At 49.3% G+C, this 25,361-nt stretch overlaps 1 protein-coding gene across 6 annotated transcripts in view; it reads left to right on the top strand.

Moving 5' to 3' along the window:
* IGDCC4 (immunoglobulin superfamily DCC subclass member 4) overlaps nucleotides 1–25,361 on the top strand; it is a 100,444-nt gene that overhangs the window by 31,462 nt on the left and 43,621 nt on the right. For 5 of the 6 annotated variants that reach the window (XM_054837221.1, XM_054837219.1, XM_054837217.1 and 2 more), the window contains exons 2-4: nucleotides 4,849–5,172; nucleotides 13,901–14,042; nucleotides 19,418–19,551. In XM_054837221.1, the coding sequence (XP_054693196.1) occupies nucleotides 4,849–5,172; nucleotides 13,901–14,042; nucleotides 19,418–19,551 (600 nt within the window). Of the gene's footprint in view, nucleotides 1–4,848; nucleotides 5,173–13,900; nucleotides 14,043–19,417; nucleotides 19,552–25,361 lie in introns of those variants that run through there. The other variant, XM_054837220.1, reaches the window with a different exon arrangement.

The raw sequence follows: 25,361 nt of genomic DNA, 5'->3' as shown, positions 1-25,361 counted from the left end.
CTGGATGGGCAGACACTGCGCTCATCCTCTCTCCTCACAACCCACCGCTCTGCTTTTGGCCCCTTTTCCCTCAGAGAAGTATTTCAAGATGTTCTCAGTTGTGTCGGGTCGTTTCTGGGGAGCTGGTAGACAGGCGGTTTTGTGTGCTGTGATGTAAAAGCCTGCTTCGAATGTATATGTGATGTTGCTATACAGGGTCCTTGGCCTCAATTTAGAGATCCATGAGCTGAAAACTTGCAGTTCTGCCAGGCTTTAATGTTTGAAGCCACATCCAGGAGGAGCCAAAGGTGAAAAGCTCTCCAGCTCCAAAGCACAGATCTGTAACTGAAACACCTGCCTGGAAAGACCTTCTGGCTTCTGACTCGGAAGCCCACCTCCGTGTTGTTATTGATGTTCATTGGAGCAGCAGTATTTGCTGCGTGAGGCAAGTGACTGTTCTGGGTAGTCTTCGCTACATTCATTGCAGCGTTACCTCCAGCAGGTAAGAGGGAGCAGGAGGCTGCACGAGCGTGTGACTGTGTGTTTAAACGGGGTCGTATCCATTTCTGTCACTATATGATGAAGAATGGAGGTTGGAAATAGTCAGTAGCTTCTGTAAGCACTTAACATTGCTGATTTCATTTGTCTTTGATCTCACTTGGAGTAATTTTACTCTCTTCTGATCCTTTCCCTTGAAGGGGCTTTTATCTCATTGTCAGGCTTGCTAATTTAGTGTGGTGTTTTGAACTAGACCTCCTCCTACGTTTCCAGAGCCCAGAAGGTATTTTTTCCTTAATCGAGGAGTGTTTATACAATTCTTTGAACATTTTAGGACAAGAGTCATAGTGGGGCTTTTTGCAGTGCTAAGTCTGGGTCCTGGGCCCTGCTGCTCCAACCTCTGTACGTGCAAAGGGCCTGTCCCCAAAAACTTGCAGTATTTTGGGGCCAAAGGGGCAGGAAAGAGGGCTGGATGATTTGGGGCAGGTCTGTGCTTACCTACCAGAGCAGCCTGGTGTCAGTCGAGGGGTTCATTTGCCCAGCTGGAAGCCTCCCCGGGCTGCATTAAGTGACAGACAGTGATGGGTTGTCATGCGTGTTTGGCCTTGCCATGGTCTGCTGCCAGATGTTCAGTTAGAGCCCCGAGGGTTGTGAGTACATCTGGGTTTTTACTTGGGTTCTTGGTCTAGAAACATTGTTGGTGCTCCTGGAATAAAGGGCGGTGGTTTAAGTATGGTCACAAGTTCTCACCATCTCGTGTGGAGCCTGCATTGCTTGGCAATGCCGTACACACTTGCAAGTAGAAACAGATTGATACCCTGGAGATTGGTTGCTTGTAAATGGTTTCTGCTGTTACTGGGTGGATTATGTGGTAGGAACAGGTTTCCGGGAAAGGAGTGACTATTGCTCTTTAAAGATGTTGTGCAATCATGTGTTTATCGGTGTGAAAGCATGAAAGAAAGCAACCTCCTCCTGTCAATAGCCAGTGAGTTGGTATTGTCATGACCTGCTCAGCAAGTGCACCAAATGCTAACGATAGAAACAGACCACTCTGGTTGCTTGGTGAAGGATCCTTTGCTCCTGGTGCGTGTTCCTTGGGGAGCATGCTCCCGGGCTGTGGCAGAACGGTCGCCTGTCAAGTCCGGTTTCAAATGCATTTCCCTCCAAGGGTCATTTCTCCTCTCTTTGTATGGCAGGGAGAGACCTGAACCAGGCTGTCAGGCTTGGCATGGGTGAGCTCTGCAGTCTGCACCGAGTTTTGTAACTGGCCCTTTTTCCTCTAACATACCAACCAGAAGCTTGGAACCAGGTAGGTTTTGACTATGTGGAAAAGAGTTGGGTGATATTTAGGGGTATAGAAACATCACATGTTTTTAAAAAGCAAATACTTCTTCTGCTGTGGTGCAAAGTATGGAGTTGTCTGTTCGTACTCCGTTGCAAGCAGATTGAGTTGATTTTAAGGGATTGAAGCTTGAGAGGCTGATAATTGCTTCTTACCGACCTGTGCTGGCGTGGGAAGCTGCACTGCAGATCTCTGCTCTATTCCTGGCTGCCTGAGCCAGCCAGCTGTCCCCTTGCGCTTCACCTTCCAAAGAGAAGGAGTATTTTCAGCAAAATACCTTCTTAATTGCTGTCTGAAGAAAACAGAAAATAGGACAGATACACGGGCTCTTTCCCCCAAGTAATGAAGAGGAGTGCCTGGCACAGAGCACGAGCCCGTGGAGAATATAGAAGCGAGAGGACAGCCCATGTGTGCAGTGGCAGAGGGCACAGAGGACATCCAGCGTGCAGAGCCAGCTGATTCCACGTGGCCGTACCCACCCAGCCCTGCTGCATTACGGGAGGGTGAGAGTAGGCACAGGCAGTGTTGGTGCCTGTAATGCTGGTGCTGCACAAGAGCTGTCCCAGATGCGTTGTGTTGTTACTGGCACTGATGTGTAAAGGAGGGGCCGAGGGCAAGGGTGCAAAGAGTAAGCTGGAGCCATCGGGTAAGGGGGCTGACCTGTGACCTGAGTTAATTCCTTGTCTCCTCAGTCTCTACTTGTGCTTCTAAAGACAACAAATTTAAGGAAAGCCAAAGGATTAAGACTTTAGCCAACAAAGTTTCAGCATCTTTTGAAATAAGCTTTGCCTCGTGCCTCAGCATTTGCCTTAGCAGCCCTACCTCCCTGGAGGTGGTGTGTACAGGCTGGCTAAGCCCCGTGTGACATGCTGCCAGGAGCAGCTGCTACAGGGAGATCCCTTCAGAGAAGTGTTTGGGGAGTTGCTGCTCCTCCATGGATGGGGGACAGGACAGTGTTGTGGCTCCTGTCCTTAGCTCAGCTGAGTTTTCCCCACACTCCAACTGTTAACCCTCTCCTGCGTTTGGCCATGTCACCTTCTGCACATGTTTGCTGGTAACTTGCTATATGCTTAATTTCTCCCTAGTTCATACAATTTTTTTGTGCCAACTGCATTGAATGGAAGGCTTCCGGTGGCAGAGCCTTTTCCAGAGCATTTGGGGCAGCCTTTCAGCCTCGTGTTCCCCTACTTCTAGCCTTCTGTGGAGCCAGTGAGTGAGTTTTGTAACTTGCCATGATCCTCAAAGGACTAATCTTCCCTAGGAGATGTTAACGGGCAAAATTGCCCTTACAGGAGGGTGACAATCCCTACGTAGTGGCGTTCCTCAGCTTGCTCCCTGGCCTGAGGGAGCTGGGCATAGGAACCTGCTAGCACTGTGCTGGCTGACAAATCCAAAAATTACATTGCAGTGTATTCCCGTTGGGAGCTCAATGGCTTCTGCTGCTTCTTGCTGTGCCTTCTTCCTGCAGAGTATGAGTTAGTGGCACAGTGGAAGCATCCGTGCAGGAAAACCCTAAATCCAGGGACTTGCAGGCAGCTCTGTGTCAGCCATAGCTGTCCCTTTGTTGTGGAGTGCCCGACTGTTGCACAGTCTGCATAGCATGGTGTGAAATGGTGTGAAATGGGCATTTTTGCATCCTGCTGGGGTTTGGGGCCTGGGAGAGTGGCCCCTGGACATCCTAGTGAAGATGGGGGTGCTTGGAGTAGGGTCTGTTCTGTCCCGTAACGGTGGCAATCGACAGGCAGAGGACAGGCAAGATTCTTGTGTAGCCTCCTCGTCACTGAAGGAACATAGCTGGCCAAGATCAAGTTCTTGGTTGTCATTCTGCAAACTGGCAATGAGGGCAAACCTGATGGGTTCCCGTCCCCACGGGCTTGGGTGGGCACCGAATCAGCCCTGCGCGTGGGCAGGGTTAGGCCCTTTCTTTCAGGGGCACCTGCAGTTTCCGGCACACGCCTTGAAATAATTTCCATCTCCCCACATGTGTAATTTTGCGTGTCATTGCCCCTAATTGCATGCTTAACACACACTCTCTTAAAATGCAGCCCTTTTATCAGCAGTAGGTAGTAGCAGGTTTAATAGGGTGTTTGAATTCCTATAAAATTAATCTGTAGCCTTCTGCGATAGGAGACGGGCAGGGAGCCATGTGGTTCATATCCAGTGTTGATAAACTTGTTATAGAGGCAGGAAACATTTCTGATTGGAGCAGTGACAAAATAATTTGGAGTGGAGCCATAAAAAGAGTGGATGGTGATGGTTTGAGCACAGCAGAGATTGAAATTGCTGGTGTGTGGAAGCAGCGCTGCCAGCTAACATTGACTTAGTGTCTCTGGAGAACTCTAACGGCAAATGCATTTTATTAATGGCAATATTCTTTTAGGAAATGCTGAACCTTGTTGCAGAGGTGGAGCTCTCCTACGAGTATGTGGGTTTGGAAATCGGCCAGACCAAGACCTGTTCAGCTTAGCTCGCTGCTGGTCACTGCTCTGGCCTCTGCCTGCAGCAGGCAGGTTGTCTAAGGGCATGTTCTGGGTAAGACATCGTGTGACTGTCCATTTGCAGCTGGAATATCCCTTTCTAGTGGGGAAAATGCATCCATCCATTCTCATTCTGGATTCAGGTATATGGGATAAAACGCTTAGAGACAGGAGGTCACATTTTGGCTGTTCTTTTGTTGTCTTTCCTTTGAAATGAGTTTCCCAGTACATGAACATCACCAGCAGGCGCTGCCTGTCTGGGTTCCTAGCTGGGCTCCAGCTCTTACTCCCAGTTCCCCTGTTGTAACCCATCCTGCACCTGCTCTGGAGGAGTTTGGGCACCATGGCGGGTGGCAGAAATGATGCAGGTTGTGCTTGCAGCCCTAGGGATGTGTGATGGAGAATGCAGTGTCTGGTCACCTAACGGGGCTGAATTTCACCTGTTATCTCCAACCACACTCATGGAGAACTGTGCTTCCTTCGCTGTGTAAAACTGGGATGTGAATAACCAAGCAAAGCAACCCCCACTGCAACGCTGTCTTTTCTTTGCAGGGAGGCTGGTGGAAGGGGATTCTCTGGAGCTGAGCTGTAGTGCTGGTCCTGCAAAGGTGATACTGGAGCCAAACCAAATCGTGGTTTTGGACTGTAACCTGGCCCCTGTTGAGCAGGTCATCAATATCACGTGGAAGAAGAATGGGTTTCCATTAGTGGAGCAGGAGCATCTCCGCGTGCTTCCGAATGGATCACTCTTCATCTCATCCCAGGCAAAGGACAATAAATATCCTGAGAGGGCTGGCGCTGAGGGTAATTACTCCTGCGTGTCTCACAGCTCCCTAGGGGCTGTCACCAGTCAAACGGCTGCAGTCAGATTTTCAAGTAAGTGTTGGGGTTTTTTTGGTTGATTTCCTTCCCCCCCCCCCCCGGTGTTTATACAGACCGTCTGCCTCCCAGAGAGTTTGCGATAAAGTGTCTATGAAGTGAAATTCTATTAATGATGTGTAGGTGGGATTTGGGATAGCCCACAAATAAGCAGTGGTGTCTTTCTATTATCCCACTGTTAACATCCTGTGAAACTCTCCCAGGTAAGTGCCATGAGCCATGAATTAACAACAGGACCCTCATACCTCTCCAAAAACCAGTGCTTGTTTTTGCAGAGAACTTGACGCCTCACAGCCCTGAGTGCAGCATCCTCTGCCTGGGGAGATGGCCGTGGGGGTCTGGCGATGACACCTCTGGCTCTCCTGGCCAAGGCTGTGATGGGCTCGTTGCCCCAGTGACATAGATAAGGAGCATCGCCCTAAATCTGTGAGCACCGGCTGAAACTAAGGGGCCGAGTGATGGGGAAGGGGTTGGGACAAAGCGCCCATTGCCCTTCTTCTGCAGGAATCACTTCTGGGTGGTGTGTGCAGGAATGCACCCACGTTACTTGTGTGGGACAGCTGGAAGTACTGGCTGCGTTTGGGATGGGACCACTTGCATTGATGTGCTGTGTGCTCCCAGCTCAGTGGTGCTGAGCCCTTTATCCCGTCCACACCCCAGAGGTGGCAGTGGGTGGCTTGCAACTCTGTCCAGATCAGGATCTGCCCTGAAGAGTGTGGATACAATGAGAAAAAGAGTTAATCACTGAGAGACGTGGGTGGTCACTTGAGGGGCAAAAAGCACTGGAAACAAGCCAAGCTGTACTCAAGTGGTCCAAGTTCCCCCTTGTCCTTGCTCTCAGTAGCTAGCTTAGATCATAGCAGGCTTCCAGGGGCACCTACTGCTCTCCGCATTTGTGACTTCTGGTGACTTTGACAGCTTTGGTGTGTCTGAATATGGCCTTGTGAAAATGACTGTGAACGTAGTTAGTCACTGATGCACCGAGGGAGGTCTTGGGACTTTTCATCTTCTGCGCTGTGAGGTCCTGATGGACAGGATGTTGGACGTCTCCCCTTCTGATGGCTTTTGTTTCTGAAAGCTCAGCTCTGCCTTCAGTGCAGTGAGTGCAGCTGAACAGCAGGAGCTTAAATCTTTGGCAAAGCTACTTATCTGATGAGAGCCCAGGCTGGTGGCTATAGTGAGCAGGAGCGCGGTGGCTCTCCGTGTGCCTGGTGGGGCCGGGGGAGGTACCAGGGTCCCAGCACTGAATGTCAGTTCCCAAACGTGCTCTCTTAAAGCACAGTGTTGCTGTGCCGATTTCAGGTGTGGGAGGAAAGCAGGTAAGCCAAAACAGTTTTACAATGCTTCGGTGCCAGTGAGCGTGTCCCAGCATGGAAGGATGTGTCCAGCACCCTGCTTTTCAACTGCATTATGCAGCAGGAGAGAGCACTCTGCTCACGGCTTCAGGATAAGGAAACTTTTGTGCATGAGCATGGTCTGAAATGCCTATAGCAAGATCCTCCCCTCCCACAGAGACCAGACTAGACTGTGGCATTGGACTTGTGCTCCCAGGCAGCCTTCTACCATCATCTCTTTCTGTGTCTGGCAAACCTTGCCAGGCTCCCACGGCTGGGCAGGACAGAGCTCCTGGCCCCACGGCTGCCTCTCCTCTCTGATGCAGGTCACTGGGCTGTTCTTGTCTTTGAATTTCTAACAGTGCGTTTGAGTGGTGTTGGCAGTGTCAGCCCTGCAGAAGGGGGAGTTTGAACAGAAATGGCCAGGCAGGGCAGGATAACCTTTTCTGACACCTTTTCGCTAATCTGAAGGTTTTCCTCCAGTCTTAGTTTGTGGTGGTGGGCCTGAAGCGCCAGTGCAAATCAGGAGTTGAACAAATACTTTCCCAGCCTGCCCTGCTGTGACAGGGTGGTCTGGTCCTGTGAGGACTTGGAAAAGCTCTTCTGTAAGGAGCTGAGAGCGAGTTCAGTTGGAAAGCTGCAGGGAGGAGGTCATAGCCTTGAGCAGAAAGGATGGCAGCTCTGGGAATAGGCTCTAGGGCTCACAGACTGGATTTGGCTGTGCATACCAGCTCAGCCGCCTCCAGGTCACCGTCAGTCTGGGGTCCTGGGTGAACAGTCAGTGCAGTTTGGGAACGAGCATGGAGGGGACTTGGGGAGTTCCATGCTGAGCAAGGAGAGGTGAGAAGAGGGCAGAGCCAAGCAGCTGTAGCTCCCTCGGTAGCTGGTGAAGGCAATAGGTGCCACTGGGTTTGCTCAGATGTTCCTGCAGGCGGAATTTACCCCATCTCAGCTTGGTGCAGATCTCTAAACTCTGGGGTAAACTCCAGACAATGAAGAGCAGTGCTGGAGGCTGGGACAGACGCCTGTCTACATGACAAAGAGTCTGTGGCTCCACTTATTGTCAGGACTGTCTTGTGAGGTGAATATCTCTTTATAATGGAAGAGAGGAAAGAAAGGGCTCTTCAGGCTGTTTTTTATTTTGGTCTCGGAGAAGGACACTCCAAGATCTGAACCACTCCAAGATCTGAGCCACTGAATCTTTGCACAGCATTGAAGAATAAAATTTCTTTGTATTCAGAAATGGCTCCTGGAGCTATTTTAAGTGTGTGAGTGTGGATAGATAAATGACTCCTTGACCTACCAAACAAGTGAGGTTAGAAAATAATGCAAATACAGTAACACTTCTCTCTTGTACAGCGACTTAGGTAAATGTCGATGGATTCAGCTGCACAGCACACCATGAGACACAGACCTGAAATGCATTTCCAATCTAGAGAAATCAGGGCCAAGGTGCTTTTGCACTTGCTCAGAGCTGTGGTAGGTGAAGATGGAGAGTGGATATCCTAGCACCCACTCCTAGCACCCCATGATGTATTTAACCTCTGGTACCCCAGGCAGAGGGGCCCAGGTCTGGCCAAGCGTGTGTTTCGGTCTGTGAGCACTGTGCTGTAGAAACCAGCACTCCTGATGGCAGGTGAAGATTTTGCCAGATCAGGGGGAAATCTTTGACCTATGCAACATGTCCTCCTTTTCTGCTCAGAAGATGTTCAGCGTGCAGCACCCACAGAGCTGGTCACCCATCCCTCCTGTTCCCCCCTTTCAGTGATTTGTAGTGCCAGATAAATAGCTGGTTCCAGTATTTCATTAAGTGAAGGAGAGCTCCTGAGGGCTGTGAAGATGGAGTCAGGGATCCTGCATGTGGATACTGTCTGAGGAGGTGGGGGACCTGGAGTAAAAAAGGCATCATTAATCCAAGAGGATTTATTTGGATGCTCCTGCCTCAATCCCAGCCACCCTAAATTAGAATATATTCCCTTTTAGGGGTGACTTGTGTTGAAGTTTGTCCCATGCCTCTTGCCTGGTGGCAATGGTTTGCGCCTCTGTTATGGACCTGGGTTTATTGCTTGGTGTCTCAGGAGTGAGAACAGTGGAGACATCTCAAAAACAGGAGGCTGACTTAAATTGCCCTTCTCTCCCCCTGGACTTTTCCAGAGGAGCGTATATAGCTGACGCATCTCTCCATCCCGTTCTGGATTTCTCCCGGAAATGGGAAATTTCAGGTGAATTCTCTCCTTGTGTGTCCCTATATATGTCTTCTTTTATTACCATCTGCACAAGGAAAGTGCTGCGTGCACATGACATAACATTCATTTCTGAACGGAGAGCAGCAAGGGAATTGATTAATGAAATGCATCTCTGGCTTCGATTTGTTTTGTGGGTTGGGCAGAAACACTTGGTCCATTAGCATTCAGCTGGTGCAAATGAGGATTGTAAAGGCCTTTTTTTTTTTTTTTTAATCCCTGCGGCTGAATACAGTAGCCTATCCAAGGCTGTTTAGGTGTAGATGGCGTTATTCTTTGTGCTGATTGCCCTGGGTACTGCTGATGAGTACAGGCCAGTAGAAGAAAACCTGTTCAGCAGGTGGGATATATTAACCCTGCCATCAGCCTGTGCTTCTGACCAGCAGTTCCTTTCCTTTCCTGGGCTGGGGATCCATCTACGGTCGGCTGTCCACACCTCGTGGCGGTGGTGGCCGGGGCAAACGAGGAGGAGCGAGTCTGTGATAGCTCTCGGTGTGAGTGTGCCTGTTAAGTGAGCAGCCGCCCAGGCTGACAAATTAGGTTTGCGGGTTTCTCTGAGCCTTGCGTGCTCCCATGTGGAAATACCAGCGGTGTTATTTTAGTTGTGGGAAGGTGTAGGTTTCTACCTGTTAATAACTACATCTGTGAAGATTTGTTAAAGCTGTTAATTTAGCTTAAACATTTTGTGCGAGGGAGGTTCTAGAAAATTACAGTAATTGTGACTGTCAGATGAAGATGTTTGCTGTGCCTGGAGGGAACGGGCCTGCATCGCGTGGCTGCTGGCAGCGATCACAGGAGAGGTTTGGTGCGTTGCTGCACCTGGAGGGACAGGCCACAGCAGGAATCAATGCATACGGGCTCTCCTGAACCACTCTCCACAAGGAGAGCATCGCTTCTCCGTGATGTGCCATGTGTCAGAGATTTGAGGAAAGGCAGGCTGGGATTTACTCTTATTTTAAGGATTTATTTTGGTGACTGTAGGAAGAGCCAGGCTGGGCAGGGAAACCTCTAGCAGACTAATGCACAGGCTCTGGACCATCTGCAGATGGGACTTTCAGTGCTGTTTCGAGTAGGTGGGGAACCAGCATCTTTGAGGAGGCAGGAGCAAGCCCTGTACGGGATAGCTGAGCAGCACAGGTCCTGTGCTGCCAGATGGTCCTGCAGACCGAGCGCTGGTCTGGCTCTGCCTCTACCACACTGTCGGGCCGTGGCAAATCGCTCCCATGACTTTCTGTGCCTGTTTCCCTTCCTCCCCCTCCAGCCTGTTCAGAGGTGAGCCGTTTGGAGACAGGGCGTCTGGGCAGTGTATGAGATCTCAGTGGGAGCCGAAGTTGCCCCCAGCTTAGAAATACCTCCTAATAATTGTAAAAGATCCAAAGGGGACGAGCACATGGAGAGTCTAGGGGCAAAGCGCTGTGGGAGAGAGCAGCAAGCCCATTTCAGAAGGCTGAATTCCTTGCATAGACTGCATTTTCTGCCTGGGGTGTAGTGTTGCTGGCTGGCAGTCTTTCCAAGCTCACGGCCTCCTGCACGGATCAGGCTGCTGGGAGAGGGGGAGGGTGCTGTGTTTCACCATCCTGCAGTCACCCCTGGGTTTGGGGCTAAAAGCCTTGGCACACACGGCTTGGCTCCAGCTGGGTTTAACGTGTCAGCAGGGAGAGAGCTGCATGCTCCATTCCTGAAGGCGCAGAGCCTGGTGCTTTGGCATGTTGCTGTGGGCAATTTTCTGTAATGCTCTTCACCTTCTTGCCTGCAGTGGGTAATTTTTACTGAGTGGCCTATTAAGGTGTTCAGGGTAATCAGTGTAACAGGGCTGGGAGGTGTTTTGTGGTTCGGGATGGCTTTGCAAGCTAAACTCTAGCTGAGAAGTTGAAAATAATGTCCAGTATGTATCCGTCATCTTTGTTTTGTCTTTTCCCCTCAAGCATCTTCTTTCCCTGCCTCCCTACGTGAAAACCTCTCACTTTGCAGCACTTCTGCAGTAACCCCTTCCATCAGAACATGTTTCTGGGAGGAGAACAGCCCCTCCTAAGGATCCCTGTGGCCCTAGGGTGAGCAGTGTGTTGGAGCCTGTCTTGTGCTCGCTGTGACCCGCACGTGTGTCTGTGCAGTGCGTCAGAGCAGGGGGACCTGCTTTCCAGTCCTTCCCTTCCACAGCAGGCCTGCCTTGCTCTGGCTGATTCTCTTCTTTCCTCCCAGCGCCAGCTGTTTGCAGCACAGCTCTGAGCCTAGGTTGGGTCGTGCTGTAGGTGCTGGATGTGTTCTGCCTTAGTACCCCTTGGGATGACAGAGGAGGAACACAAGGGATCGCAGCATGCTGTGGTCTTGGCCCCAAGCTGAGGCAGAAGATGCTTGCGGAGCAGCGATGAGCCTGGCCAGCAGTTCTGTCTCTGCCTGAACCTTACTGGTGCTGAGATCCAGGGTTCTTGTTTGGTCCCGTGTCAAAGAAACCTTTTCACCTTTCTTATCTTGCTTTGGTGTTGCTTTCTGTGGCCAGAAGATCCCTGTTTCTGTTCCCTGTCCTCTCCTTCACTAGGCAAGCTGCAGGCTGCTTCTTTCAGAGCTTGCAGAGGTGATTTTTCTTCAGCCTGTCCTCAGCGATTCCCGCTGTCCCTATCCTGATCCTGTAAAAGAAGAAAACTGAGCTGCTCAGCTTCTGAATCCCACCCCAAGAGTTATCACGAGAAGGTGCTAAGAGACACAACAAGGTTTGCTCTGCGTTGCCAGGGTTGGACCTTCAGCACCCACTGAACTCTCAGCCTTTGCTGGCTCTACCGGGGAGCTGTGACTCTGCCTGGGAAGCCTGGCTGTTCCTGCGTGCCACTTGGAGCGGGAGGGACGCTGCGCTCCCTAATCAGGGTCGCTGTTTAGTCACGCTTCTCCACATCCTAATGAGAAATCTGTCACGGGTGCATTTCTTGGCTCTTTGCTTTTGAAGAGCCGTTCCGGAGCCCAGCACAGCAGGCAGATGGGGCTGGGTGGAGGTGAAGGGCAGGATCCGGTTCTCAGCAGGGAATTTCAAGTTTGCAGACGCAGGTCTGGTAGGTGATGGGGAGGAATAGCCGGCAGCCCCGTGCTTTTGGACAGGTTAGTGTCTGGGTAACCCCGGGGAGTCCAGGAGGCACCATCACGTTTTGTACTGCTTTGTGCTTCATGCCAAAATGTGCAGAGGTGAGCCTGGCTCATTAAACATCCTGCATCTCTTACCAAACTGTACAACATGTATGTGCATGCTGTGAGGGAGAGCAAAGAGAGCGGGGAGCTGCCCACTGGGATTTATGGAGCCTTTTCACCACTGTTGGTGACAGTGGCGTTGCTGTTTGTGCACACCATGTGCTACTTAGGCTCTCCCATCTCTGGAGGCTGGTCTAGAGGTTGTTTTGATGGTGCCATCCTGAACATGCGCTGGCATTTGATGGATTTTCTTTTAAACTCTTGGGTTCAGCAAGTTTTATTAACATGAGCTTAAAAGATCTTGTAATCCGTAGAAATTACTTGGTGTTAAAGTGGTCTGTAGTGTATATTTGAAAATACTAAAGCACTTGACTGAATTGGGGCCTTACATATTAATGTCTTTTTCAAATTTTTCCAGGAAAACATTTTTCATTGTCATTTGTATTGAATTGAAAAACTAGACTTGGTGGACAGCTGGTGGGAGAATTCAGTCTGTAGCTGCTGCAGAGAGCAATGAGTTGCTTTAAACACGTGATAACTATTTAAGTTAAAGAAAAAAACACTAACGGCAGCTGAGAATATGCTGAGGTTAAAATGGGTCATGTAAAAGCACTTAATTTTCAAAACTGTACATACTTTCTCAAGCTAACACTACAGTAAAGTGTGTATGTGTGTGCATGTATCTTTGTATGTGTGTGATGCAAAGAAAACTTCAGTTTTGGAGTCCTGTGAAATCCAAAGCAAGCTTCTTGGGAAGCGGTAGTGGGACAAGCACATGATTGTGTTGGAGGACCAGAAGGTCACTTGGGGTCCTGCTGCACTTGGCTCAGCAGTCAAGCCTGTTTTCTGGGTGAAATGTTTATGTTTATTGTGCCACGTTCAAGATTTTTGGCACTTCTGTTATAATATTGCTGGATACATTTGTACGGCAGGGTGGGTTTAACAGCAAAGGCGGTTTAACAGAGACTTATTGAAAGCAGGAGCCAGTTTTTCTGGTGGAGAAGAATACAAGCTTTCTGCCCCCATCAAGGAGCCTGCATGCATATTCAAAACTCCACCGTGTGACTGAGATGCCTTCGGGTTATGCTATTGATAGGACAGATGCTGACAGCCCCAGGGGGGAGAGTTTCTGCTCGGCTGAAATCAGCAGGGTTTTGCAGTGTACTGGAAAGGGAGGAAGATCAGGCAGCTGTGTATGAAGGATGGGAAGGATGCGGTCCAAGAGCAATCACAAACATTAATGCTTTGTCTCCGAAGCAAGTTCAGCCTCTGTAGTATAGAAAGAAGCAGATAGATGGAGGTGAGCCTTGGAGAGCAAACAGGTGTCTTGGCATGTATGAAATCTGTGCTCCTCCTCTTAGCAAGGTCTGTATCCTCCTGGCTGCATCTTATCTGCTCGAGTAGGATGAAGTTGGTTTCTGCAGGCAAAGCTGTTCGCTATGGAGGAGGATCATAACTCTTACGGTCTCTCGCCTTAGTCTCCAGCATTGCCAGCCTGTGGGCAGTTGTTTAGTGTCAGTAACTTGACATCTGGCTTTGTTCTTCCTCTTGCCTTGTTTTAATTTCCTGTGGCTGCGGGAATGCCACAAGGCAAGGGGAAACTCTCCTCTCTCGGGGTTGTGGCATTTCGCCTCTTCTTTTTCTCATTCTACGTGTCCTTCCCAAATGGAGCAAGTGAACAGACAAGGAAGTAATTTAGGAAGGCAACTGCTGAAACCAGCTAATTGCCTCTCTTTTCTCTCACACTGTTGCCTTAAAGGAGAAAATGAGGCAAGAAGCAAATTTGCACATTGAAACCTTTCAGTTAGTGTTGTTAGGACTGCTGAGGGTCTGTAGAGCGTGGGAAAGTGAGGAATTGCATTTCAGGCTATCTTTGGAGAGAAAGCCTTCCTCTTAACTCATGTAACAAAACAAGTTTGCATTTCTCAGCAGAAACACTGAGTTATTAACTTTTTTCCCTTCTTCTTTCCCCAGCATTATCACGCTTTTTCCAACAGCCGGAGTCGCAGACAGTGGAAGAAAATGGCATGGCCCGGTTTGAGTGTCGGATCGAAGGACTGCCCTCCCCTGTCATCACGTGGGAGAAGGACCATGAAGCTGTTCCAGCAGAACCCAGGTGATTCCCTGATTGCTTTCTTGGGTCAGCAAACCAAACCCTGACCATTTAGGATGTGGAGATCCTTCATAAAAAGGTAGAATGGACAGAGAGATGACAGACCAGATTTGGACCTGATAATGAAGTGATGTAAGAGGAGGTGTTCAAATGCAAACAGGTCCAACTTGGTTCTCCAGTGGTCTGGAAAGGCTGTATGCAAAGCTGCATGATTTCAGCACAGTTTACATCAGCCATTTACTCCCTATCCAGAGCGTTGGAGGGAAACCAAGACTATGCAGAAAGGCAAACAGCAGCATAAAAGTGAATAGTGAAACTTGAAATTGTGCCAGTTCTTCCAGCACAGAACCTGCACCCTGTGAAGGCCTGTGTGTGCATGGAACAGGGCACAGTGGGCTGTCGCGTGGGCTGCCTTTGGCTTGTCCTCTTGTGTGAAGTGAAGTGAGGTAGAAGTCTTTGGGGGATTGCGCCTGGCGTGAGGAATATTTTTCCTGCTGACTCTGAGGGTGGAGCACTGGGGATACTGGGCATACCCAGCTGAACTCCATGATGTGTTTTTTCTTTCATTTTGGTTGTGGTTTTAGAGACGGTCATGTTCTTCACTGTTTTCCTGCACAGATTTGTCTCAGGGTTAATGATTCTTCTAGAGCACTGTGTGTGCTCAGTAACCTGGGAGGTCTTTCCATTTGTTTTATTCCCATATTTAGAGGTAATCTAGAAAAAACCCTGAATTTTCTTTTTTTTGGGGGAAAAGATAACAGTCCTGCAGCATGATATTTTTCCTTAATGAAAGTCAGTTACAAGCATGAGAAGAGGATAAGCCATTAGTTGGCTGTTAGTTGGTCTGTAGATGTCACTCCTGCAGGGGATCAGTGGCTGCATTGTCCTTTAGTTCTTAAAAACTCATTTTCTGTTCGGCAGAAGGAGCCGTTTCCCTCCCAGGGAAGTTAAGCCAAGAGGCAGGAGGAGAGGAGGCAAGGAGGGGTGGGGTAAGGTTTAGGAATAATTTTGCAGCAACAACTATTACTGTAAGAATAACCGCTTATATCCTTGAGTCTGAAGTGTGGCATCTAAAGGTTTATAGGAGGCTGTTGCTTTGTAATGAGAAGAAAATTATTTAATTAAAAAGAAAGAAAAAACAAAAAAGAAGGGATTGCAGAGGGAAGTGTGCCATAGATAGGGCAATGGCTTTTTAATGAGACAGCTCGATGGATGTTGTGAAATTACTTGCTTGGAGATTGCTTTCAACACGGGCAGCCTGAAAATTGTTTTCCTTGTAAAAGCCAGACCATAATCTCTGGCTGCAGATCTTGCTTTTTAAATCATGTTTTAGCTAATGTGCTTTTTCAGAAGGATTTGCTTTTTTGTTGTTGTCTAGTTTTTGTTGTTGGATTTAATATAACCGGCTTTCGAAGGAATTAAGTGAATTCCAGGAAACATTGGCTGCCAACCAGAGCTCTGTTATCCTTACCCCATCATGCCTAAGGACCAGATCGCAGGCCAGCCTCTGATTACTGTGGACTCCCTCCTGCGCACGCATCTGATGAGCCTGTGAAAATGCAATCATTTGGATAGGTAGGCGTCAGGATGATGATTTCATATTCCAGAATAGCAAGGTTAGGTTTATGTACAAAATCAGGCTCTGGGGCTATAGATACAACCCTTGAGATAATGCTGCTACATCAGTGTTTATGATTTATTTTAAGAGGGATAAAATAGTCATGGCAAGCCAATACTGCTTTTTTTTCCTTTTTCTGTCTTTTTTTCTTTCTTCTTTTTTCTTTTTTATGTTGATCTTGCCTTTGGGCTCTCTCTTCAGCCTTTGCCCTTGGGCACAGGTTCTAGCATTGTGCCACCTCTAACATGCTGATGGCTGAGCTTAAAAAATGCTTAGACAACCCAAAGGGTAGAGAAGTGCTTGTTGATGATTTCAGATGATTCCTGCTGAAGTTCAGGACAAAATCTAACTTTCGTATGTGAGTGAGTAAGGCACAGAAGTATTTTGCAGTTCTGCCCCTGAAGTACTTTTAAAAACCATTGTCTTAAATCTGCAGCAGCTGCTGAGAGGTGGCTTGCAGGATTTCTCTAGATTGCAGTTGCTTTGGGGCGTGTACCTCATATCTTGGCGTAATCTCTTCTCTGGTTTAGGTGCTGGCTGTGTTTCACGCCAGGCTCCAAATTACTGTTTATTTTCTCTAGAGCCAAGATGAGTACTTGCTAAGAGCTGGAGGTCTTTGGAGCTCTGCACATAAACACGTACCCTACACGTCACATGGTCTGCAATCACAATATCTTTTTCCACATTTTGGCTAAGTGAGGGTTTTATCTGTGTGGAGAGTTTACTTCTGTCATGTGTCAGGAGTGCCTTAATATGGCTCTCATTCATGTACAGAGCTCCTGAGCTGTGAGCAAAAGGGCTTGTAGAATTTGAGTCTGCAACAAAGCTGCAGGCTCCTAACTTGTCCTGAGGACTGGTACTTTAGTCTGTTTTGTATACCTTCAAAAGGATGCGAGGAAGGATGTGCCAGCAGTTTGCTGGGGAGAAGGTAAGAAAGGGAACTGGACTGTTAATACTTAAATATTCTCTGCTATACACACAGCACAGTGCACAGAGCTGTAGGGTTGCAGGGCTTGGACACAAGGCAGCGGTGTTTGATTTCAGTTCTTGAGCTGAACTGCCCTCGCAATGGTTACTGAAGAAGTGGGCAGCCATCGGTCCCTCTGTGCTTCATTCTCTGCCCCTGCTCTCCTGTACGAGTGTGCCTGGGGAGGAGCAGAGAGGGGAACAGCGACACGTCTGTGTCCTGTTGCACTTCATCTTGCTGCCTTCTGTGCCTACGGTAGGTGGGCCCTGGTCTGTGTGTGCTGCCCTTTAACCAGCTACCTGTGGCAAGTGGGGGGCCTGCCTTTCGCCCCCATTCAGGGTGGTTGTCTGTGAGATCCTGGCACTATAGCTGTCAACAGCAAAACTCCCGACATAGCCGTGGCACCAGCATTTCTGTTTCTCCCGGGGTCTGTGTCCTTTGATTTTTGTTTTCTGCTTATTCCATAGTGAAGGTGAGCAGACAAAAAGATTTGCCCTTTGTGTGGTAGAAAAGCTAGTGCCAACTGTCTGCTCTGAATCATCAGGCAAACTTGGCATCCTTGCAGAGAGCCTGGGGATGGAGCAGAACGCCCTTGCAGGCTGCCTGGAGTCTTCTAGTCCAGGGCTGCTGGGACCTGAAGAGCTGGAGGCTTTGAGCAGCTGGGAGAAACTCTGGCTAGAGAAATCCTGCCTTTCTCTCCTCCTTGCTTCCCTGGGAGAGCAGTGCTCACCATAGGACATACTGCATGAAGTAGACTTCTCCACTGCTGGCCTCGCCAAAAGGACCATCTTGAGCTACGTGTTGATCGAGTCTCCTTGCTCGCTCCCCCTTGCCTCCAGCTCCTGCTCTCTTTAGAAACACAGTGGCTTGTTTTCTGCCCTCAAGAGAAGGCGGGTGTGTTGCATGAGTGTGACTGTGGACACGGTCCTGAGCTGACCCTGCTCTGAGAGTGGAAAGACCATAGGCAATTTTCAGACGTCCTTCCCAGCCTCAGTGAATCTGTGATACATAATTGGAGTGTCTTTTTGTGGCTGGGAGATGCCTCGTCTAGTGTTTGAAATATGTTGATATTAATTACAGACTCAAATAGCAGATGCACGACAAAAATAAATATTATCGCAGTGGGAGGCTTTCCCTCCTCGGAGCTGAGAGGATGCAAATATTTGTCTTCTTTCTCCTGAGTCCTGATGAGGCATCCTGATGAGGGCTTTCTGGGTACCACCTCCTCTGAGGCCTCTGGAACTTGATCCTGAGAAAAGCATCTTTGTATGTAGCGGGAGCGTGGCTCCAGGGATGCAGGGCAGTTGCCCTGGTGTACATGGGAAGCTTCAGCAAGTCTGTGTCCATGAATCAGGCTGTAAGAGTGTGCCAGTAGAGACAGTATGGTCACTGGAGGAGCTCTCTTAGCTCTTCTGTCTCTTCATTAGCTGTGAAAAGGACGAGAAGTGATGAGCTCAGATTGCAGCAGCCGAGGTCCAGGATAGACGCTAGACTCACAGCAGAGGTATTTGTCCATGGAACAGACTGCTTAGGGCAGGGGAGGTATTTCCATTGCTGGAGATTTAGGATAAATGTTTGTGGAGCAGGTGTGCTATTGGTGCCCATGGCTTGAACACAGGATGGGTGATCTCTTAAGGTCCTCCTGGTTCCGTGACCTTCACTCATGGCACTCCAGCTGTCTCAGCACCTGGAGAACCACAGTTCTACTTATCAAGTGTACTTACTGGGATCTTTGTGGATGGAAGTAATGGCGTTCATAGTTATAACTTGTCTTTGTGCTGTTCCCATGGAATAGCTGCTATCCCTCCTCTTAGCAATTGCCTTTGAATGTGTCCTCTTCATAATGAAGACTGATAACCCAGAGCTGCCTGTCAAAGCTCGGCAGCTCTGTTTATAGAGGCTTGCAATTAAAAATGGATCTCATATATAATTAAAAAGGATCACGTAGGCTTTGCGCCTTGCATTCAGGAATAAAGAGGCTGCCATCTAGGAATCCAGGCAGAAAATGGAGATGCTGACAGCCAGCTCCTACTTTTATGCTAATTGCTAATCATCTGCTTTGTTCAGTAGAATGCGGCAAGGATTGTGTTCATGTTGTGAGCCATGTAGCCATTTCACTCCGTGGAGGTGTTGCCCAGTAGCACGCCATGGGCAAATAGGGGGATGCTGAATGCCCGGCTGTAAGTTTGTCAGCTTGTGAAAGCCAGAAACTCTTGGAAGAACAAAAGCAATCAACACAACCCAGGAATGGTGCAGCTTTAGGCGGCTGTGTCTGGCTGCTTTGGGCCGTGAAGATGTAGCTATGTATCAGTTGGTCCCTTCATGTATTTGAGGCGCAACAGGAGAAAGATGTTCAGACTTCTTTGCGATGTACTTTTTCTCTGTCTACCAAACCTTTGTGAAAATCAAGTGGCAAAACTGGCTGTAGTCTGTGTGAAGGCACTGGTACACCTGGAGATGTCTACAAATCTGCATGTAGAAATGTGTATGTGCGTATGCAGTTGTTTTATACTGTACAGTTGGCTTGTATCAGCAAAGCCTTGTTGGTCTGGTCTACCAAAAGCAGATCCTGTGTTGTGAAAACTCCAGTGCCACAGATAGGTCTGTATCTGTTGCTTTTTAAGAACCACCAGTGGGGTGGCTCAAAGGTTTGTCGGTCCCACTCTGCTGTGGTTACCAGGGTCTGTACATGATACATCTGCAGGAGAAAAAGAAGGGATAAATGGGCTTTGAGTTGATGAGGAGCTCAGGTAAAGCATAGCCTGTCTCACACTCTTCCTTTTGGTCACTCAGGTTTATAACCCTTCCAAATGGTGTCCTCCAAATCGTGGATGTGCGGGAGAGTGATGCTGGGGCTTACCACTGCGTGGCAACCAACGCCGCCCGAAAACGCTACAGCAATGATGCAGTCCTCAGTGTCCTGAAAGGTAAGGGGCAAGCAGGAGTGTTGGGCTGGGCACACGTCTGCCAGCTAGCCATTGCGTGTGACGGCAAGCTGAGCTGAATTATCAGTGACAATCTCTCCTGCTGGTGTGGCTCTGCACATGGCAGGCTTTGTTTAAAACTTGCAAAGAAGGCATTTTATTAAAGATTTCTCTTTACTCTGATGGGGTAAGCAGGCTGGCTTGGGAGGTATTGCCACCTGGGAGTCACAGCTGGCTGTTGGGCCCAGCCCCAGGACCAGGCAGCCAGCAGTAATAATGGGGGTGTTTCTCTCTGCACCAAGGGATATTTTTTTGCAGTTGGATTGTAGCAGCAGGTGGATTATAACAGCCCTAGGCTCCTTTATGCTCTGGGGCTCTTAGAAGGGGTCAGGCACCCTGCTTGCACCTTGGGGAGGTGCAGGTTGTTGTAGTCTTATCTCCAGTGGCCTTGGATGGCAAGACAAGCAAAGGAGGAAGACGCTTGCCCAAGCTAGCAAAAGAAACAGTTGGAGGCTGGAGTAGTTGGCAGGGCTTTGTCTACCCTGGGTTGCATAGCAGGGTCCAGAGGAGGTTAGGCACAGTGACATCTGACTTGCATTCTGTGTCTGGATTGCTGGCTCTTCGCTGAGCTGTTGGGTAGGCTCCAGAGATCTTTTTGTGGTGTTCGGGAACAGCCTCAGCTGGGATTTCTTCTGGTGACACAGACCACTGGAGCAAGGCTTTGGATCTGAGCTGTCCTTTGCCTCCCAAGCTGGGCCTCAGTCTCTTAGTGCATTTTTCTGTGTAAACCAAGAGTGCAGTGGGCAAGTCTGGACATGAGAACGTAGCTGAGAGCATAAGTGCAGTGGAGGTCTCCAGACTCCAGCATCTTTCCCAGCACGCCTGGCTGCCTCCCCAGTTCTGTATAACCCCTGTCCTGCAAGTGGACGAACTCACGAGGGCTGGGAGTCCGGCTGAGCTGTCCCTTCTCTTGGGACAGTGCCCCTCTGCCACATCTATTTCCTGGTCGTGCTGACCCCGGTATATTTTGTAGGCAGCTTTAACCTTGAAAGCTCTGAAATCCTTCCCAGCCCCTTTTGTCTTTGTTTAGGATTGTGTTGCTTGGCATTCTGCTACCAGTGTATTTTCACAGAGATGGCTTTGCTGTTCATCCATCAGCAGGGAGTGTAATTAACTGTGGAGCCTGAGAATACACCTCTGATCAATGGATTGTGTCGTGGAGGTAATCTGTGTGGAATCTGCAGAGAATTCGTGAGCGGTTGAATGCTCCGTATCTAATTGCCAGCCCCTGCCAGATCCTCTGTGTGCTTAATGAAGCACGGAGGTGAGGGGAGCGCTTGCTATGGGCAGTTCCACACTCCAGAGACGGCTCCTGCGTTGGGTCTGGTTCGCTATTGATAAGTAATATTGATCAAGCTACAAAGGTGAATATGCTGTCCTTGGCATCATAGCTGGTTCTGCATAATTGTATCTTGTAACTCTGCAATGTTTAATCTGCTTTGCAAATGGAGGCAATGGAAGAGGTTAAATGGGAAGCATTCCTTCTGGAGCACCAGCCGGCCCGAGCAGATTTCTGCCTGGAGTTCTCACCCAAATCTCGCTTCTGCAGCACCACACCACCCGCTGGCTGCAAAAACAAATATGCGAGGTTGAGTTTTTCACCAGATTGAGCCGATAGCGATGAAAAACATGCCTGTTAAATCTCTGGGGTTTTTTATAATTGGGGAGAAGTATCTCTGAGACAGATGGGAAACTGCAGTGACCTGTGCAGGCTGCAAACTCCTCCGTGAGTGACTGGCATGGTATTGATCCTTTTTTGTTTCAGCATTTCACCATCAGAGGCACATTTTTGGATGCCCGGACTGGCTTGAGGGGTCTTTTCCTCCCTGTTCAGAAGCAGCTGATAGTAGTTGGAGCGAACTGGTCAGGCAGAAATCCTTTGCCAGTTGTAAAAAATAAAACCAAGTTAAACCAAAACAAACAAAAATTCCCATGGGGAAAAAAAAAAGAACAGTAGCCTGAAATAGAGCTATTTAGTGTTGCTTGAGTTGCTTATTTGGCAATTTCAGGGACCGACCAAACTCCTATGTGTCTGCAGGCAGGAGCAACTAAACTACTTCTCCCCTCCCTGCTGATGGCTAGTGAGTTATTTGCTGAGGTAAGATGGGAGTCCAGTCTCTCAGTCCCGCTGCACTGCCAAGGCTCCTGGGAAAGGTTTCTGCAGTGGGACCGAGTGTCTCCTTACCAACGGTGCCTGCAGCTTTGGTGTCCCAGTGACGGCACCGGGCAGTGCCGTGTGATGATGACTGAGTGTGTGTGCTCGTGACGGATTTTGGGGCAGTGCTGGTTATAACGCAAACGCTTTCACTTGTACTGAGTTGCCAGCGCTCAGGCCTGGGAACGTCTCGTGTTCATGCCTCTGCCCCTGCCAGACAACGCTGGATTTGAACTGGCTGTGCATAGCAAAAGAATCCGTTTCCCTATAGCTCTTCTGCCCAGTTGTCCTTTTCCTCCCCCCTCTCCCCCTTGTTCCCAGTGCGATGACTGGGAATTGTTCCATCTCCCTTATTAAAGGCCTTTTCCCAGTAGAGGCAGCAATTAGTACGACCCCCTTCCGTCATATTTGCATGGCCTAAAAACCCCCAAAGTGTCATTTCCCTTGACGGTGTGACTTCCCCATCGCGTGGGGAAGGCTGTGCTGTGTGTCGGTGGCTAAACTCATGCTGGCCTTACACAGACGGGGCAGAGAGCAGCACGGTGGTGCTGTAAGTGCTGCAGATGTTTCGGCTGTGCAGACTTCATGGTGCAAATTTCCAGACGTTCCCTGGGGAAGCGGGGTTTTGAGTTGGAAGGGAAGAGAGCAGACGGAGAGGGGGGCTACAGTCACACAGCCCTGAAACAGAGCCTGCTGTGGAAATAAGGATAACTTGGATTTTCCCCTTGGATCTCCACTGCTCCCCGGCGGACAGAGCACCAAACACATCTGGCAGCTCCGTCCCTTCACCCCTCACCTGGTCAGATGAATGCCGCAGCCCTGCTGTGCGCTCTGCCAAAAAGGGCATTAGAAGCTGGCTGCAGGATGCTTTTCCCAGGCACTCCATCTGTGTGTGCTGCCTTTGCCTGGGGTCAGGTCTCGGCAGGGCTGTGGCTTGTTTCTTGTAGCTCCTTTTTCTGGAAGCAGGCCCTGGAGCCCTACTCTGAGCTCATATATAAACAGTTAATTCCCTGCGTGTCCCAGTCATGCTCCCAGGTCCTTGACATACACAAGGAAGTGCTGCCACGCTTCATGAAGCAGCTCTCAAAGAAGAGTAGCAGAAAGGCTTGGGGAACGTCATGTTGTGTGGTCTCAGCAGATCACCTTGCCTGTCGCTTCACTTTTCCCCTCCACGTCATGCACATGGCTTGCTCTTTGTGTGTTTTCTTGGGCATAGGGACTGCCTCTTGCTATGTGTTTGCCCCTCGTTTGATACAACATGGCTTGCATCGCCGATGTGGCACATATAACCGTCAGAGGCTGTGCTTCTGCTAGCATGGTACGTTTTTGCAAGGACTTCTTCCATTCTGTTTTTAAATGACACAAGGAACACGGTTCCCTCTAACTCCCATTACATCTTCCCCATTGAATGAATACTGGGATCTCTCTTCTCCATAGCTAGACCAAATTTCACTTTCCTGCAGTTCATCCTATTATTTTTAGTTGCACAGTGCTGGGGGTCTTGAAAAAATGATCCTTCCTCCTTGTTTTTTAATCCCTTTGAGTATGTATTAGCAGTGTGGTGTCCCCTAAGTGACCTAAAGAAAGTTAAAGATCTTAGCAATTTTAGAATATAGTAGTTTTGACTGGGCTGGGAGAAGTACAAGAGATTAAAACATGACCATCCATTTTGAGATCCTGATTTCACAGCTCCTTCCTGAGGATTTCAGTGTTTGTATCTTTTCACGTTCACAGGATGGTCCTTGCAGAAGAGTTAACAAAGTGTGGTCCTGGGAGCCAGCACTCTTGGGTTCTTCTTTCCGCTCTGTTGTCGGGCTGCAGAGGAGAATCAGTTCCTTAACACTTCAATTTCTGCCCCTATAAATAGGCATAATGTAGTAGCCTTGGAGTTGCCCTCTTAGAAATGATGGTTCAGTCTGGAGTGATTAATTCCTGATCCATGCGTGCAGAGTAGCCATGATTACTGTGTGATGTTGCTCTGGTATATGGGGAAAACCTTTGCCTCAGACCAGGCTGGCAAGAATCAGAATGTGCACCAGCCTTCCCCCGACACTGACAAAACATCTGTGCGGTGATATTTGTGCGGTGGTCCTACAGTCGTGCTCCACGTGATCCTGTGCTGCAGGAGATGCAGGAGTGGGGAGAATGGATCCGGGCGATGGGCGTAGGTACAGCAGGGCTGAGGTCTGGGCTGAGCGTGCCACTGAAGAGTCTTCCAGCAGATGAGCACGTCCCCCGTGAGTTGGGATTTAGTACTGTATTATTAGAGATGACACTGCGAGATTGCCGTTGGCAGAACATCATTTACGTTGACAGTTGTAGCAGCTTGCTGCAGCAGTGTCCCAGGAAATGTATTTTTCAGCCAAATATTTGTATGAAATATGATAACAGGGACAGAGCTTGGAGGCAGTTGAAACACCTTCACGTTTTTTTGTTCTTTTGGTGTTTGTATTGTGGTGGCTTGCAGGTACCCAGGGAGAGCCTGGCTCTGGGTGCTGGGACCTGGGTGGTTCCTGCTCCAAAGGGCTGTAGGAGAATACAGCTATTGAATGGGATGAGCTTTGGGGATGGAAGGGAAGGTGGTGATGAAGTGAGCAGCACTCGCAGTTGGCCACCACCTCGCAGAAACAGACGTGCTGTTACCACAAGTGGATTTTCAGTCCCTGCATGTGTGAATGACGTGCTGGATGCTGGCTTGGCTCTCAGCCTGAGCCCTGACGACACGCGCCGTGCTCCCCTCGCAGCTTTGAACGCAGGTACCGTGCAATCTAGGGACAAGGCAGTTCAGATTCGGTTCGGTGCTGCTCTGGTCTGACCTCCCTGACCACAGCCGGGAGTTGATCCCGTTGTGCGTGCTGCCGTTGATGGAGAAGGGCAGTGTTAACCAGAGTGGGGTGACGGTCCCACCTGATCAGGGGTGGTCTTCCTCCAGCAGGACCCCAGGTGGCAGAGGCAATAGGGCCCTGCGGTGTTGTGGGGGCAGAGCTATCCACAGCTGTGTTTGTGGCCACAGGAGACTGCTTAAGGCTGTGCTTTCTGGGAGGCTAGCAGGTCATGGAAATGCATGGGGAGAGAAAACATGGAGTGGGGTAAGGCAGCTGTATTTTTGCTGTGAGTTGTTGGCTTAACCAGCAAGTGATGCTTCACCTCTGGAGAAGGAGGCATCCCAGTTCCAGCCTGCAATTGCTGCGTCCCCATTCCTTGTGCCTCTTCTGCTGGGTACAGACCTCTGTCACTTTTCCCTCTCTTCTTTTAGCATCCTCCTTTTCTTTGCCCTCTGGTCTCTCGCTTTACTAGCAGTTAAGCCAGGAACTTCTCTCCACTTGATATCCCAAAAGCTCAGCCATGAGGACTCTGTTTATGTGTGTTTTGAAGCTCCGGTTTCCGGGGCGGCAGGTATCTGAAGCTGTTTACACAATCCGGCAGATGCATTATGCAAAATGCTCTTGATCCTCGTCTGTGGCAGAGGATGCTAAGCAAACCAGGGTAAGTGTGAATTCAGAGGATGGCAAGATCAAGGAGGACATAGACAGCATTTCTAGCTTAGTAAATAGATCTTTAAAGCTAGAAGTGACTTCCTGCCTTATGTGAGCTGTAA

Source organism: Grus americana, chromosome 10 (genome assembly GCF_028858705.1).
Source record: "Grus americana isolate bGruAme1 chromosome 10, bGruAme1.mat, whole genome shotgun sequence".
Taxonomy (NCBI): Eukaryota; Metazoa; Chordata; class Aves; order Gruiformes; family Gruidae; genus Grus; species Grus americana.
This window is presented reverse-complemented; position numbering and strand designations above follow the sequence as displayed.